Source organism: Cololabis saira, chromosome 19 (genome assembly GCF_033807715.1).
Source record: "Cololabis saira isolate AMF1-May2022 chromosome 19, fColSai1.1, whole genome shotgun sequence".
In the NCBI taxonomy this organism is placed as follows: domain Eukaryota; kingdom Metazoa; phylum Chordata; class Actinopteri; order Beloniformes; family Belonidae; genus Cololabis; species Cololabis saira.
This window is the reverse complement of record NC_084605.1, coordinates 15,951,402-15,966,935: the sequence shown is the minus strand read 5'-3', so window position 1 is coordinate 15,966,935 and position 15,534 is coordinate 15,951,402. Positions and strand designations below refer to the sequence as shown.

At 41.0% G+C, this 15,534-nt stretch overlaps 1 protein-coding gene across 1 annotated transcript in view; it reads right to left on the bottom strand.

The window, feature by feature from the left end:
- The window catches only part of myo1d (myosin 1D), a 140,307-nt gene that overhangs the window by 76,193 nt on the left and 48,580 nt on the right, over positions 1–15,534 (bottom strand). The window contains exons 12-16 of the mRNA XM_061708988.1: positions 10,495–10,565; positions 7,541–7,615; positions 6,616–6,748; positions 5,395–5,561; positions 2,362–2,569 (exon numbers count right to left, since the gene is read on the bottom strand). Of these exons, the coding sequence (XP_061564972.1) occupies positions 2,362–2,569; positions 5,395–5,561; positions 6,616–6,748; positions 7,541–7,615; positions 10,495–10,565 (654 nt within the window). The remainder of the gene's footprint in view (positions 1–2,361; positions 2,570–5,394; positions 5,562–6,615; positions 6,749–7,540; positions 7,616–10,494; positions 10,566–15,534) is intronic.

Here is a 15,534-nt window from a genome sequence, read left to right as displayed (position 1 = left end):
ACAGTATTACAAAAGTAATCTGTAACAATTCGTACGGTGAATTAAACCAATTTGACAATTCTATGCCACAATGCCTGTTTCCAGGTCTTATTTCACACAACTGACGAGAATTACGTTTCTATACGGTCAAAACGTACAAAGACCGGGTCAAATACAGTATTAGAAAGTAATCTGTGCCGATTCGTGCAGTGGATCAGATCAATTTGACAATTCTACGTCACAATGCCTGCATTCAGGACTTATCCATAACTTTGCGCGGATTTCAAAAATCATAAGTATTTAATTTAAGAGTACGCTTAAATAACAAATAAAATGACATAAAATGATAAGAAAAGAGGTAAAATAATTAAAAGCACAAGTTGTTGAAAAATAAGGGCAGTAGAGTACAGCAGGTAAGTATTTAATTTAATGAAGGTTTACATCCAACCAGCATGGTGTGGAGGAATCTCTTTTGCATCAGATGATTTATGTGGACACACTGCACACATGTACGCCCACACAGAGGTAATACGTCGACGCTGTTGTTGCACGGCTGTCAGCCAGAGATAGCAGATTAGCATAGTGCATCCTTAATTTGATATCCAGACAGAGCTTCAGTCCAGACTTACAGACCAGCCTCCATATCTGTCTGAGGTTTAATCTGCATCCTCAGCCGCCGCCTGTCAGTGAACGCAGCATAATCACACTGAGACACTGGCATCCTCGCAGGAACCACGTGTCATCAGATCACCGGCGCGTGAGAGAGCCAACGACTACTCAGATCCGGAGACGCTCAGCGATCAATATTCAAACACGATCGCTGCGTGAATTTTCATTTTGGACGGAAGGACACGTTAATGCATTCTGCTGTGTTTCAGGCTGCAGCGCGTTAGTCTGACTCATCTGACAGCATCGATGATTCCTCTTCTCCCATCGGCAAGATGAAAATTCAATGTTATCGTTTCACAATAATACGAGAGGGAAGGCTCAAAGGAAGAGAATTATTGATTTTCCTGCTTAACTGCAATCTTAGTTTAAGACCGCGTACTCTGTGAACTAACTTGCATTTCTGGAACAGCAACGTTGCAGACTGCCAATATGTCCCAACTCCAGCCACACGGGAGCTTAACGACTCACACAACTAGATCAGAGTCACCTGAATGAGACAGTGGATGCATGAGGAGGGCTGCTATTGGACGCTTCCTTGAACAAAGTCTGAAATCTCTGAAACGACGAATGTCGAAGCTACTCGGGTAATAACTTCACAAGTGCTGTGTGGGACAAAAACTCCTGCAAGCAGAGACTCACTCGCCCTCAGAGATTAAGGATAATGTTAATAATACAAGATAGTATCAGCTCCGAAAATATCTCAGAGCTTGTGCAACTGAGCAGAGCTGGTGCTTCATATGCAGGAGTGTCGCTGAGTTTCAGTGCAAACAAGACTCGGCCATCGAAACCAGCGCAGCTTGTTTAACGTCAGATCACTGTGTTTTCCTTACAATTACACATTTATACTTAGGAGATGCTTCATTATAACAAATACTGCAAAATCATATTTGTCCTTTCAGTTATTTAGTTCAACAAGGATTAAGGCAAAGGAAAAAAAGATTTAAGGAGGAAGAAATGTTCCAACTTTTAACAACAAGGGCTTTTCAGTAGTCCAGTTCTGAAGGCGCTGCGGCGTCAAGCATCAAACATTCACGGTGGCATTAAAACATAACATGGGTTCTTCCAGTTGCTGGAGGATGTGTCATTCCCAGGAAGCCAATCATTACCACCTGTTTTGGGCCCGTCAAAAAATAAATATTTTCTGGCGTAACATTCACACAGTGATTATATTTGGGGAGGACATTGCATTTAAATTGGGACAAACTCTTCCTTGGGCTTGTACGTTCAACCACTGTAAGCTCTGAAACTAAACACTTATTTGGAATACTGAGCCTAGCTGCAAGAAAAGCAATAACAAAGAAATGGCTTAAGCCAGACATCCCATCTATAGATGAATGGAATAATAGAATTTATGATATATTTGTGATGGAAAGAATTACTTTCTCAAAGAGGCTGCAGCAATCTAAATTCAAAGACATCTGGGAGCAATGGAAAATGTATATTTCCCTGAAATGATGTTTTGTTTAATTTTCTTTTACCTCTTTTAAACAAGATTTGTTTAAGTATCTATTTTCTTGTATTACTATAAAAGAAAACACCCCATGTTCATGTGTTCTGTTATAACATGTTTTTTTTAATGGAAAAAAACAAATTGGAGCACTGTGTTGAAACAAGTAACTATGCGATAAAGATGTATGTATTGTTGACATTCCAAACAAAAATAAAAAAAAAAAAAAAAAAAAAAACATAACTTGGATGTCGTCATGCTCCTACCTTCTGAAGGAAGAGGACAATTCTCTGCACCATATCAGCGCGCTGCTCCTCCAGACTGAAGAGAGTACGTGGCGTGCGAATGAAAACTTTGGTTTTGCCGTAGGCCGCGTCGTGATCGAACCCACAGCCCTGCATGAGCTTCTTCACTGCATCTTTGTCTGACGGAAGGTCGTGGTTCGGCCACGTGAACTCGGAGATCATCTTGTACCTGGAGGAGGGATTTCAGTGGCAATGAGAGGCAAGGCAGCACTGGGAGGCGTCACAAAACAACTTATTGGTATTTCAAATCTAAATGACGACGCTAGTAACTGAATGGATACCTGGATATCTGACCCATGTGCTAAACAGGATAGGAAATGAAAACTGCAAACTTTTCCAGGCAATGTCCCACTCCTCTGAGCTTATTTATAACTTTAATAATGATGACAAGTGTTGCCAATACACAGTCTGCAAACCAGCGATGTCATACAGGTGTGGAATCTGTGTGCTCCCTCTACATGGCCCTGGCTAACACAGCGGCGGGGTTTCACGAGTTATATTCAATCGAGAAAGACGACATGATTCTGACTGAGTGGTTGATATTATAGTGAGATCAGCGTTTTATCTGCTTACCAACAACCATGATCTCTCCATGGTGCCAGGGCCAAAAGGACAAGTCAATAGCGCCAATGAACGTCGTTATAAAAGGCAGCTGGACGCATGGAGAAGACATTTTTGTCCATCGTTCTTGTAGTTTGCATGCTGACCTGCAGTCCCCCCCTCTGATCATCCCACTGCTGCTTCCACCTGTCTGTGTAGATGTCTGCTATATCCTTGCTGACATCCTGGCCCTCCTTTCTCTGTTCTTTATTCTCTCCGTCTGTTCTCTCTTTTCCTGCTCTGCCCATATTGCCTCCGACAGGAGGGCCCCCCCTTATGATCCAGGTCCAGGTTTCTTCCCTCCTAAAGGGAAGTTTTTCTTGCCACTGTTTGGCTTAAGGTTTTTCTCCCACTAGGGGAGTTTTTACCTGGCATTGTTTATGTTATGTTTATCTAATAATTGCTCACGAGTCATGTTCTGGTCTCTGGAAAGATCCTAGAGAAAACTTCTGTTGTAATAGATGCTATATAAATAAAATTGAATAGAACTAATTCAGGACTATACATGTTTCACTTTAGTCTCCCACTGAATTTGGGGTTTAAACATTAAAACAAGGGCAGTCTGGGCCAGTGTTGTTTTCTTCAACGATGACGAAATTATTTCGTTGACGCACCTTTTCTTCATGTGCTGACATCAATTCAGTAGCTTGTGTGTGTGTTACTGGTAGCCTGTGTGTAGTACATGACGGGGTTTTGGTCGGGCTGCAAGTGTAATAAGTTATCATATTGACCCATGTTTGAGTGACTGTCTTAAACGCAGCCGAAAATATAGTATTTGAGACGTGTTGCTGTTCCCCATGTGTCTAAATGAACAGCACACTTGGCTTTTTTTGTAACGTTAGCAGCATGTTTAACCATGTTTACATTCAGTGACGGTGTGGTCCTCTCTTTGTGTGTTTATGTTCCGTCAGCACGTTGTGATGTGTTAAACTGGTCGAGTTATATGTGCAGCTTCATCATACGTAGAGTCTGCTACCTTTAGGCTAAAACAGAATATACCTTTATTATTGTAAATATTGGTGACATTTTTTTTATTTTTTCCTTTTTCTAACTAAAACTGGACTAAAACCTTTTTGAGCTTTCGTCGAATAAAACTAGACTAAAACTATCACATATAGAGATGACTAAAATGTGACTAAAACTAATAAGCTTTTTCGTCCAAAAGACTAAGACTAAATCTAAAATGGCTTGTTAAAAAAATACTGCTAAAATAACGTATCGTTATCATGACCTCAATATCGTGTATCGTACCGTATCGGGAGATTAGTGTATATTTACACTCCTAAAATCTACACATTTCACCTGCAGTACACATTTATTTTTCCCCGTTTCCCCGGATTCCCTTGAAGATACTGGTGATACTGTTTTAGGTAAAGATTTTCATCTTCAGACTGCTCATTTACTGAGGTCATTGCAAATACTTGAAGGTTTGTTTCATATCAGGTTACTAAGAAACTTTGATTCTTCGTAAATTACCCGGTGGCATTGAAATAATATATAATACATCTCAAAGGAGAAACATAACTTGTGTAACTTGTAAGTGCCCTACACTTTTTACCTGAAAGAGTATTCACTCCAGCTGCTGTATTCAGTTGCTTTAAATATTACAATAATTCAGTCACACAGCAGAATTGAATGGTATATTGTAAAATACTATAACAAGAAATGAAAAGTTAGCATTCATTCTTTCCATTTCCAGTGTGTTCTCCCTGGGATGTGGACTGTATGATCTTTCTGATGTTAAATAAATGGACTCAGATAAATATAAGTGAATCACAAGTACATGTCTAATCTTAGTCACTTGCAAGGCTGTGATGCACCAACCTCACATACTGTGCATCAGTATGGAGAAATGAGTGATATTTCTGGATGATATGCTCACAGGTTATGCAACACTCGTTACCTAATCCTGCGTCCACCGTGATTTCTGTCAGTGGGTGAGTGGGGAAAAAGGGCAGAGCTGCAGAATGTGGAGAGCATATCTTCTTATATACTGTATGGTCTCAGAGGCCAGAGCCAGGCATCCAGCCATCAGAAATCACTCAAGCTAAATTACATTTCCACAAAAATATCTGGTTTTATTCGACTCATAAACCAAAGTATTATTTTATGAGGTTTAGGGTGTCTGTCTGGATTAAGATCTCACCTGTTATACAGCGGACATCACATGTGCAATAATTCATTTAGACCTCATGAAATTAACTTTTGAAAAAAAAAAGAATTTACCTCCTTCAATAACTTAATTGTGAGAATTTACTTTCTGTAACTTATGGTATAAAATGTTCCCATATTAATAAATAAATAAAATACAATATTTTAAATAACCAAAAACAGAAATAAATGAATGAATTCACTTGAGCAAGCAGCCCACGTGCTGCTCATAACGACGAGTACCTCTGCAGGAAGCGACGATACGTCTGTCTGTAGGCAAAGCCAGCTCGACGCACTCGGACGTTCTCCAGCAGGCCCAGGTACTCCACCTGGTGAAGGCAGCGCTCGTGCTCGAACAGCAGAGGGGACTTGACATCGTTGGGCTTGATGCAGCGCACGTAATACGGCTCCTACAGAGGGAAAGATAATGTGACTGTGGGTTAATAACAAGAGAATGCGTAGACCAATCATCCAGTACAAACTGTGAACACGACACGGGAATGTGAATGCCCACAGTCACAGAAGTAAGCATGCGAGATGTATCTGAGAGGTTCCTGGTCACCTTGATGCAAGCATGTGCAAAAATGTGCAAAAATATATAATGTGCAGGAAAGTGCAACTTCATCTCTGAGAAAAGCTTTCTGCAACATACATGTTCATTTTTTTAAAACTACAAATATATAGTAATATAACATTCCAGTGCATCATTCATTAACTCATACATATGTTCCTTGTAAACTAGCTTGTTAACAAACATATGTTGTGTTTTTCAGTGAGGATTAATCGATGACTGAAAGCTAAAAAATTAGACTTTATTCATTAAATGTTGGGGATGGTAATTATGGAGAGACGGTGTCAATAGTGTACAAAAGCAACAACGGTGTTACGGACAAACCGTTAAAATGAAAAGGAGACCCGGCAGACCCTCAGCTATGTGAGGGAACCTAGATTTAAAAGCTGACTCTGTAACCGTGCTGCTAGAATGTAAGATGACGGCTTTGCTTCGGCCTAGGTGTGGCCTGATCCCTGCGCGAGCTACATGAGGAACGCAGACATTGTTGTGCAGTGTGGTGTGCAGGGCGTGCTTCAGCTGTCTTGCATTTGGCTCCAGTGCTGACTCAGCAAGTCTTTGCCCTTGATACATCCTCGACGTTGACAAAACAGTCTTCAATTGCCAATAAAAGGCAACATATTAATACATGTTTGTTCAGAGTACCAAATATAAATCTATTTAATCTCCCATTTCACATCTCATTTACATCCCCTTTAAAACAGTGATCATTTGCAAGACCTGACCTTCTACTGATGCAGAAGTTAAAGGCTCTGAGGTCACAAAGCCTCCTTCCACTTTCATAATTCATTTCCAGGGAAATCTATGTGACTTATTTGTATGGCTTTAGGGTGGGCTGAATACTGAATCTAAGAAATTGTGAATGAAATGATTCATTAATCCAGACCTCTCACCTTGGATGCCAGGTTATCCACCAGTAAGATCATGGAGTTCTTGAAGAGCGTTCCTGCCGTCAGCGGCCGCTTGGTCACCTCAGTGATGCTCAGTTTGCCCTCGGGCCACATGGCCTTCAGGACACTGTTGGTACTGTTGCAAATGTCAAATTTATACCATCAGATACATGAAACAACTTTATTTTAATCATTTTACATGTTCAAAATTAATGAAAAGTTGCATTTCAGTACGATACCGTTTTCATGAAGACTGATGCTGACAAACACTAGAAAACTACTGCCAATATTTGAAAATAATACCGTTCATATGCAAATACAAAACATGGGACATGATGCTAACATATCAAACATATATTTACATGCCAAGAACAAGACAGAATACACCAGAAACGTAGAAACGTAATTCTCGTCAGTTGTGTGAAATAAGACCTGGAAACAGGCATTGTGGCATAGAATTGTCAAATTGGTTTAATTCACCATACGAATTGTTACACATTACTTTTGTAATACTGTATTTGACCCGTTGTTTGTACGTTTTGACCGTATAGAAACGTAATTCTTGCCATTTTAAGAATGAGTTGTGTACCTGCTGTACTCTACTGCTCTTACTTTTTAAAAACTTGTGCTTTTTATTATTTTACCTCTTTTCTTCCCATTGTATTTGTTATTTACTGTTTAATTGTGTCTTGCCGCTTTTAATGTTTATGTAAAGTGCTTTGAATTACCTTGGGTTGAATTGTGCTACACAAATAAACTTGCCTCGCCTAACTTGCCTACACCAGTGAGAACTGATCAGCTCTCACATTCCCATCAGGCTGAGGAAAGGAGGCGCTGCTACATGACAAGCTGCAATCCTCTGCCGGTTGTGTCTTGTGCAGAAAGCAACACATCAGAGTGTGTGGAAGTGATTTAATGTGCCTGTCACCTGTTGTACAACAGCCTCTTGAAGTCTTGGAACAGAGTGTCTTTGTTCTTATCGATAAAACCCACGACCGAGTACCTGTGAAGAGAAGGGGGGGGGGGTTAATGCATGGGCAGACGCAGTGCTTTCGTACACACTGCTCTGCTTTGTGTTTTACCAGTTAACATTGGTACTTTAATTACAGAAACTGTGGTTCACCGGAAAATAAATGGATGCTGTGCAACTACAGAGCCTCATTGTGCCGCGGAGCTTCAGGTTAAATTGCACTTTAGCATGATGTAGTGCATCTGTGATGAAGCTGCCAGAAGTATCTGAGCTGCTCTGCGCCACGCTGTGAGATGTGGGGAGCTCTCTGCCTCCTGGAGTCCAAGTGTGGCTCAGGGATCAATCAAACCTGCCAGCCGGGCCCCGCTCCTCCGCCCCGAGTCGTCCCCTGGGTCGCACACACTTTGCCTTCACAAATGGGCTCAACAGTCCTCCATGAGAGCACTTAGAAGGCTTAGCACATGTGATTTAATCGTGTGATCTGTGTGCAGGTGCTCTGGGGTGTGGAAGGGGTCTTATCATGTTTGCAGGTGCATCATGCGATTAAAATGTTATTTAAGTGCTTAAGTCTGTGCATTGCCCACAAGTCTGGGCATTATTGTCTCCTTCATTAATTACTTTAAAAACATGCCTTTATGTTTTTACTAGGGCTGTCAAAGTTAACGCGTTAACTTAACGTCCTCTTAACACCGACAATTTTTTTAACGCACGATTAACAGGATTTAAAAAAAAAACAAAAAAAAAAACGCACATTATATAATTTCTGGCGGTCGATGGCACCCGTAGCTTGAGGAAAAGTATGGTGGACTACTGCGTGAACTTTTTTGAAAAGTGAGGAAAGATGGAGAATGAAAAGAGACTTTTGAACGGCGAGTTCACTTTCAAAAAGATGCCAGATGGTTCGCTGGACAAGACTAAAGTTATTTGAAATGAATTACCATCGAAGTATGTCGAGTCTCAAATACCACTTGCAGCCAAACACACGACCAATGCATAGAGTGCACCCCCCCCCTCGTCAAAAGCAGACAACGCTGGATAGCAGCTTGCAGTTTTGGTTAGACATAATTGCATGGAAAATTTAACTGACCAATGCACTTCTTGTACAATGTTTGTGATGCATATGGTTCATTGTTTTACATTGATCTTGAACAAGGAATCTTAAGTTAGTCTTTACAAGTGTAAAGTTGGGGAATATATTGTGTTTGTATTTATGAAGGAATGTTACATTCAGGTGGAAAGTTGAATAAACATTGGCATAAAGCAAGCATATTTGCCCTCTCTCATGTTTTTAACAGTATTAAAAGCATAAAAAAAATGACCTTAAGGTAATTTAGAACAGCAAAAAATGTGTGAATAAATGATTAAAAAAATGTATCGTTTGACAGCCCTAGTTTTTACATGATAGAAATGGACATTTTATCAAATGATTTCTTAGAATTGGGCTAAATAAAATCCTCACCAAACGGAGATTAGTTGCCAGGTTTCCTGTGACAATGAGATTACCTGAGTTCAAGCACTGGCAGCCGTTTTTGTGGCGTCAATTCACACGATAAATATTCACCTCTCTCATGAATTCATATCTGAAAAATATAACTGTAAAATTAGTCGTTCTCCTGTCCAGGGTGTCGCCCGTCTTCAACCCAGTAACCATTAGGATATGCCCCAGCCCACTACCCGACCCTGAACAGGTTCAACGATGAAAGTTTTAAGATTTTCTCCTAAATAGTTATTACTTTATAAAGGGGTACATATAAAAGAAACTACGTTTTATATTTTTTTTTACATTTTAAATATATAAATACAATTTTGCTCAGAACTTTAGAAAGAAGTTGGAGAAGGATGAAGGTGAAGTTCTGCTTTCCCAGTTGTTCCAGACTGTACCAGGACTTGACACAGCAACAAACAACTTGCAATAATACTCAAATAAATGTAAACAAAGCAAAGAATCTCATAGTGAAACTGAAACACAGTTTATGAATCTGATAAGCGACAAAGAGGATTTATAACGTGACTCCTGATCGGTATATTACCTGCCCTTGGCTGTTATGTTGCTTCAGTTTTCCCTTCGATGTTGCACTCGAGCAACCTGGCCCAGTTAAACCCATGACTTACAATAGGATTGTGCCTAAAAGGGGTATCAGTACCAACTGACCGCAGCTGAAGTGGAGATGAGCGAAATGTAAGTATTTGAGAGTTTGTTTACAGTGTAATAGTGTAAACTTAGTTCGCCATATGTGTTGTAATATGTGCCCTTACGGCAACATACTCTACATACTCTATGCTCCATCGTATAGCAGTACCGTCTTTTTAGGTTTATTGGGTGTAATTTACATCTGAAGGGTTGTGCTTCACCACTAACTCAAGTGTGGCACAAGCTGTGAAAGTTACGATGTGTTTCTTTTTACGTGTCACATGTAGAATTATTGTGCAAATGTGGTTTAAAACTAGTAAAACGAGTAAAATGAACAATGCCATTTCACTGCAACCATTGTGAATACATACGGTATGCATTCACAGCCGTCTACATGATATCAATGTTGTTGGTCAAATACATTGTGTTTTGGACTGAAAATGAAATAAAAGAAAACAACGTCTCGTATTGAGGAGGGAAGCAACGACATGTTGGGTCCTTAAATCTGAAGAATTTGTAATCTGGCAAAATATTGAGGAAAAAGGGAGTCGAATAGGCAAAGTGGTACAGTTTGAAATAAGAATATTACCTATTAATTATGTTACGATTGAAATGTCTTTAAAAATGAATAAATAAATCAAACAAACTCCAAATGAGTGTCTTTTTTCCCTTAAAGAAGCTCTGTCCGCAACCCCAAGGCATGCAAATGCGGAACTGCTGGAGAGAGGATGCATCATGGGTAAAAGCATGTCCTGAATGAAGCAGACTTTGAGATACTTACACCACGTCCCCTGCGTAGTGCCGGATGCGAAAGTCTCTGTCAAACTCCAAACTCTTGTCAGTCGGTGCGAGCTGCAGAGACACAGGGAGCAGGGAGTAAACAACTAAACAAGGACGTGCTTTTGTAACTTGGTTTTAAAAAGGATGAAGTCTTTAGGCAAAGAAACAGGCATTACACATTTACCTGGAAAAAAACAGCACAACACAGCATTACATAACCATTCACCTTTTATCACTGAAAAGCCAACATCTGATAAAGAAGGTGTCCCAGTCTCGTCCAGCTCCCATCTAACCTTTCTTCTTTTAATTATTTTATTCAGTTTGGTAGGTTCAGTGGTTTCCTAGGCTTTGCCTCTTCTAATAGATGTTGGCTACATGCCTGTTTAAAATTATCTGCACTACTACTCTGATTCAACATTCCTGACATTTTAGACATACCGTGGCTCTTTCCTACAAAAATGCCAGTGTAATTGCCAATTGCTAAAATTTGGGCCTGAGTCCTGTTGAAGTATCCGTCTAGACTATTCAGTAATCTTGGACTAAAAGTCTTTACACATCAGTGCTGTAAAAAGGTTGGGCAGAGTGTTCGGGGTGATTTGCAGACCTATTAGCACCACTGCGACGGTGAAGGCACTGGCTTGGAAAACATTAAGACCGCCACATCTGATTAGGTCTCCCAGGAAAGACAAGGAGAGGAAAATGGAGAGAGAGATGATGAAAGGAGGAGGTAGGAAGTACTACCACAACGCCCGTATGTGGGCCCGTTAGCAGCAGAGCAGGCGGAGACAGACACGCAGAAATATCCATTCCTGCAGGAACTTCTGGGGAGGTAATGTTGGGTTGTGTGGGGTACAGATTAGAGGAGGGGCGAGCGATTCCCTGCAGTGTCACAACAGTCCCAGGGAGGGTGCAGGAAGTGGCGAGGCCAATGTTCTAAATAATGAGGGAAAACTGGAAACCCAGTGGGAAAGATGGTTTAACGGCCGTAAAGATGCAGACGGGCAGAGAGATCATCAGGCCAAACCCATGAGAGCATTTCTGTGTGCGTTGTTACGGATTAATTGTGCAAGTCACCCAGATCTGGCTCCGTTTCCATAATAATTACTAGTTAAAACCACTATAAAAGGTTATCGGTTTAAAAGAAAACAAGCTGAAAGGGTACTTTTCCTGTTTTATAAAATGTGAAAATATGTTACTTCTTTTAATTTACAGGCTTAAAAGTCAAATCCAACTACATAAATCTGAATATTTGGTAGTTTTTGTTTTGTGCAAACAACCATCCAAGTGGAAAAAAGAAAGCTAGCAGAGGTAGCAGCTAGCATGGCTTCAAAAGTTTTTTTGTTTGTTTGTGTCGGCGCTGATGAAAACTCAGCTGGTAACCACGAGCGTGACCAGGCGCTTGGTAGATCTGGTCGTTCCAGATCCAGGGCCGACTCAGCCGCTTAGAAACTCGGCAGAGTAGATACAGAAAAAGTATCTACTCGGCACGCCTCTACCCGCCTCTACCCGCCTCCACCCACTAGTGTACAAGCGCAAAACGGGGGTGTGGTGAGTCGAGTCGCGCTGAGTAGGTACTAGTGTAAAAGCGCCAAAAGTGAAGCATTAATTGTGGATAAATTATTTAAAATAAGTGTTTGAGAGTTTACTGGAATATTCTGTGCTGTTATCGACGATAATGCAGTTGCAACCTGTTGCCAGAAGTTTGCAACAGGTTGGCATTCCCAGACCATATGCATGAAGGTTCCTGGTTCATTCTGAGAGCATAATGTACATAAAGAGCTAACCAGGATCTTCATATGGTAAAGCTTGCAAGGTGTTAAATAGGTTCTGTGTACAAATTGATAATGAATAAGCTGATGATCTGGGTTTCTGGAAGATGATATTATATTAGTCCATAAATCATTCCAGTTGAAATTTGGGTCCCAGTCAGGGCCTTTCAACTTTTGTTTTCATTAATAGTTTTTCAGGTTTAGAGCCGAGAACTTGAACACCCTGCACAGAGTACGGAAGTAGAGCGAGACGCGACGCTCACATGGCAGTGAGTCGCCAATGAACCCGGAGCAACAATCACATAGAGGTGGGCAGCCTCTGTCTTTCACCTTCCATGCGTGGGATTTTACTCAGACTTTACTCATCACAACTCTGCACGGGAGGAAAAAACAGCAAGAAAGAAACAGACAGCCATGTTGGCTTCCATCTCGTTGCCATTTCCTCCAACCCGGCCAATGTAGTATGTTCCACCGCTTTGAGGAATTGCTGACTGACTCATCTGAGGTCTCATTGCTCTCAGACTTTGACAAACCCACACACACTCTCAGACAGACAATGATGGAGGGAAAGGTCCCGTGTGAGAGCAAACACAATAAAAGCTTCAGATGCGGAGAGATTCATCCCCGAGTACTGCACGGATCCGTCTCAACTCAGGCCCCAATAAAACCCACAAAGGACCCATCAGTAAATGTTTGACAGATGCAAGTACATGTCCTCGCAGAAATCAAAAGACTATTTACCTCCATGGTGCTGAGGAAATCTGCTGAAGCACTGAGATGCTTCAGGTTTTACTGTCAACAGTAATGTGCTCAGCATTCACAGAAAAAAGAAACCGTGGCTGCGTAAGATGAAGTAGATGAGGAGACGAGCTGTTGTTATGACAACAGAAGGGAATTATTCCATGAGGATTGAATCTGTGAGGGTCCAGTAAAGTACACAATCATTTTAACAATATCATTCACAGCAAAGACGTCCTTCAGTTGGGAAAAATCAAATCAAATAAATTATAGAGGAAGTGGATGCAGTGTAAAAATGAAGAGAATTTAAAGGCATCAAACCACTATGAACAAAACCCAGAGCATTGTATTTTATTGGATTTTCAATGACATACAGCGTTATAAGTTATAACCTGCTGCAATTATTCAGAAAACATACCTTTTTTCATTTTTAAATGGTTTAAATGGCTTTTTGGAGTTAATTTCTCAATTAAACAAAAATCTCAACTGTGTGGTTGATTATAGATCTTAGTAGGAACACGGAAATTGACCATAAAAAATGAAGGAATAAATAGATAAATTGGAGGCAGCCAAAAATGCCATCAATGCCCACTGGTAGTGCTGCTATTATATCCTTAAATGTCTCCTTAAGGATTGGACAAGACATTATTTTAATTGTTTACTATTGCACAAACCATGAGGGCAGAACTGACAGTAAGATAGGAAGGCGGGCCAGTTTCATTGAGACTCCAACAATCTTAAGAAGGGAGCACCACAGCTCCTGGAAGAAGAAAAGAACCCTGAGGTTACAGCTCCGCTAGATGATGTCAGCGAGGTATTACCACTGAAAAATATCAGCTTTAACCAATAATGACTTCTCACAGCTCAGCTGACTCAGTCCTAGGAGTTGACAGGACCGGAAACTCAAAAGAGATACGTTTCAGGTGGACACACACACACACACACACGCACACACACACGACAGACAAACAGATGCTCTACCAGACAGACAGCCTGCATCTGCTGGAAGCCGCGCTGCTCCCTCATCCATCACAATCAGCCACACTCCAACACAAACACATACACACACACACCAACATGCACTACGCACGCACACTCACACCAGACACAAACTTGGCACCCTTGTTGTTAGCACTTCCCCTTTGTTTGGGACTCAGCCTAATGTCAAACCGAGGTCGGCGGGGGCGATGGCGTTTGTGTGGATGTGAGAGGAAGGCAGGCCAACTGAAGTACATCTGCAGAGACGTGCACTTGAGTCCTCGGTGCTCAAATCAGACTGATGAGGAAACTTAAGCAGTGAAAGTGGTAATTATGCCGAGAAGCTTTATGTCCGCCCACGGACTGGATCTCCATGGCCACGGTCACCGGTATCAACACTGAAGCCGCTGCAGAAGCATCTGTAAGAGCAAACACTTGAGGCCTACACAGACAGTGATTCCAGAACCCTCCATGATGACATGCATGGACGCTGGAGTGTTGTCCCCGTGGAGCTGGAACAAATCTGGTTCTATAATGTGTTACCAACTCCATTGACCAATGAGCGCTTGCATGACCAGGCAATCGGGAATGGATCTTCCTGTATGAGGAACCACATTAAGCCCATCCCCGGCCTGCTGTGATCCGTTTGGTACGCTTCATGCCAGTGGGATGGCTGCGAACGGGAGGGGGACCAGAACCAGTTCACAAGGGAGAATGAATGGGTTGGGCTGATCAGGTCACAGTTACATGCTTACCGTTTATAGTCACAGGAGTCATTTTATCACTTCATTGTTAACATGGTTCTGCTATTTATGAATGTTTATAATTAATTTAGTTTTGACTTGATCTCCAATTAATTGGACCATTACACAAAGACCTCCAGTTGTCAATAAGTATGTTATATGCATTCATTTTTTAAATTTTTTATTAAAGATTTTGTTGGGCTCTAGTGGTCCTTTATTCAAGTTTCAGACAGGAAGGGGATAGAGAGAGAATGGGGATGACATGCAGCAAAGGTGCGCAGGCCGGGATTTCGAACCTGCGGCCGCTGCAGGAGGACTGTAGCCTCAGTATATGAGCCGCTCGCTTAACCCACTGCGCTACCGAGCGGCCCATATGCATTCATTTTTATATAAATTGCGTACAGTACTCTGCGATTACATATTTTGTGTTGTTTTTTAGAAGATAAATTGTACCAGTTGTAGATGTAAGAATTGAAGAACTACAACTGAGCCATGTTAACAAGGGTAGCACTAGCACTGGTCTTAGTTCTACAAGACCGCAAAGCAAAACCCACTCTTTTGTGTTTTTTCTTAAGTGGGTCAGTAATTAATGTCATGGTAGAAGCGTTCATCTCTTGGAAATACTGATCAATGAATGTGAAGTAACATCAGTAAAGGGAAAAACAGATCAATGTTGTTACATGAATAGTCATGGGTTAAAAAAAAAAAAAAAAAAAAGATTAAAATTAAATATTTAAAATTGTTGGCATTTACTATACTGCATGTTTCATGACGTATAAAAAAAAAAGGCATATTTTCATTAAATTTGCATTC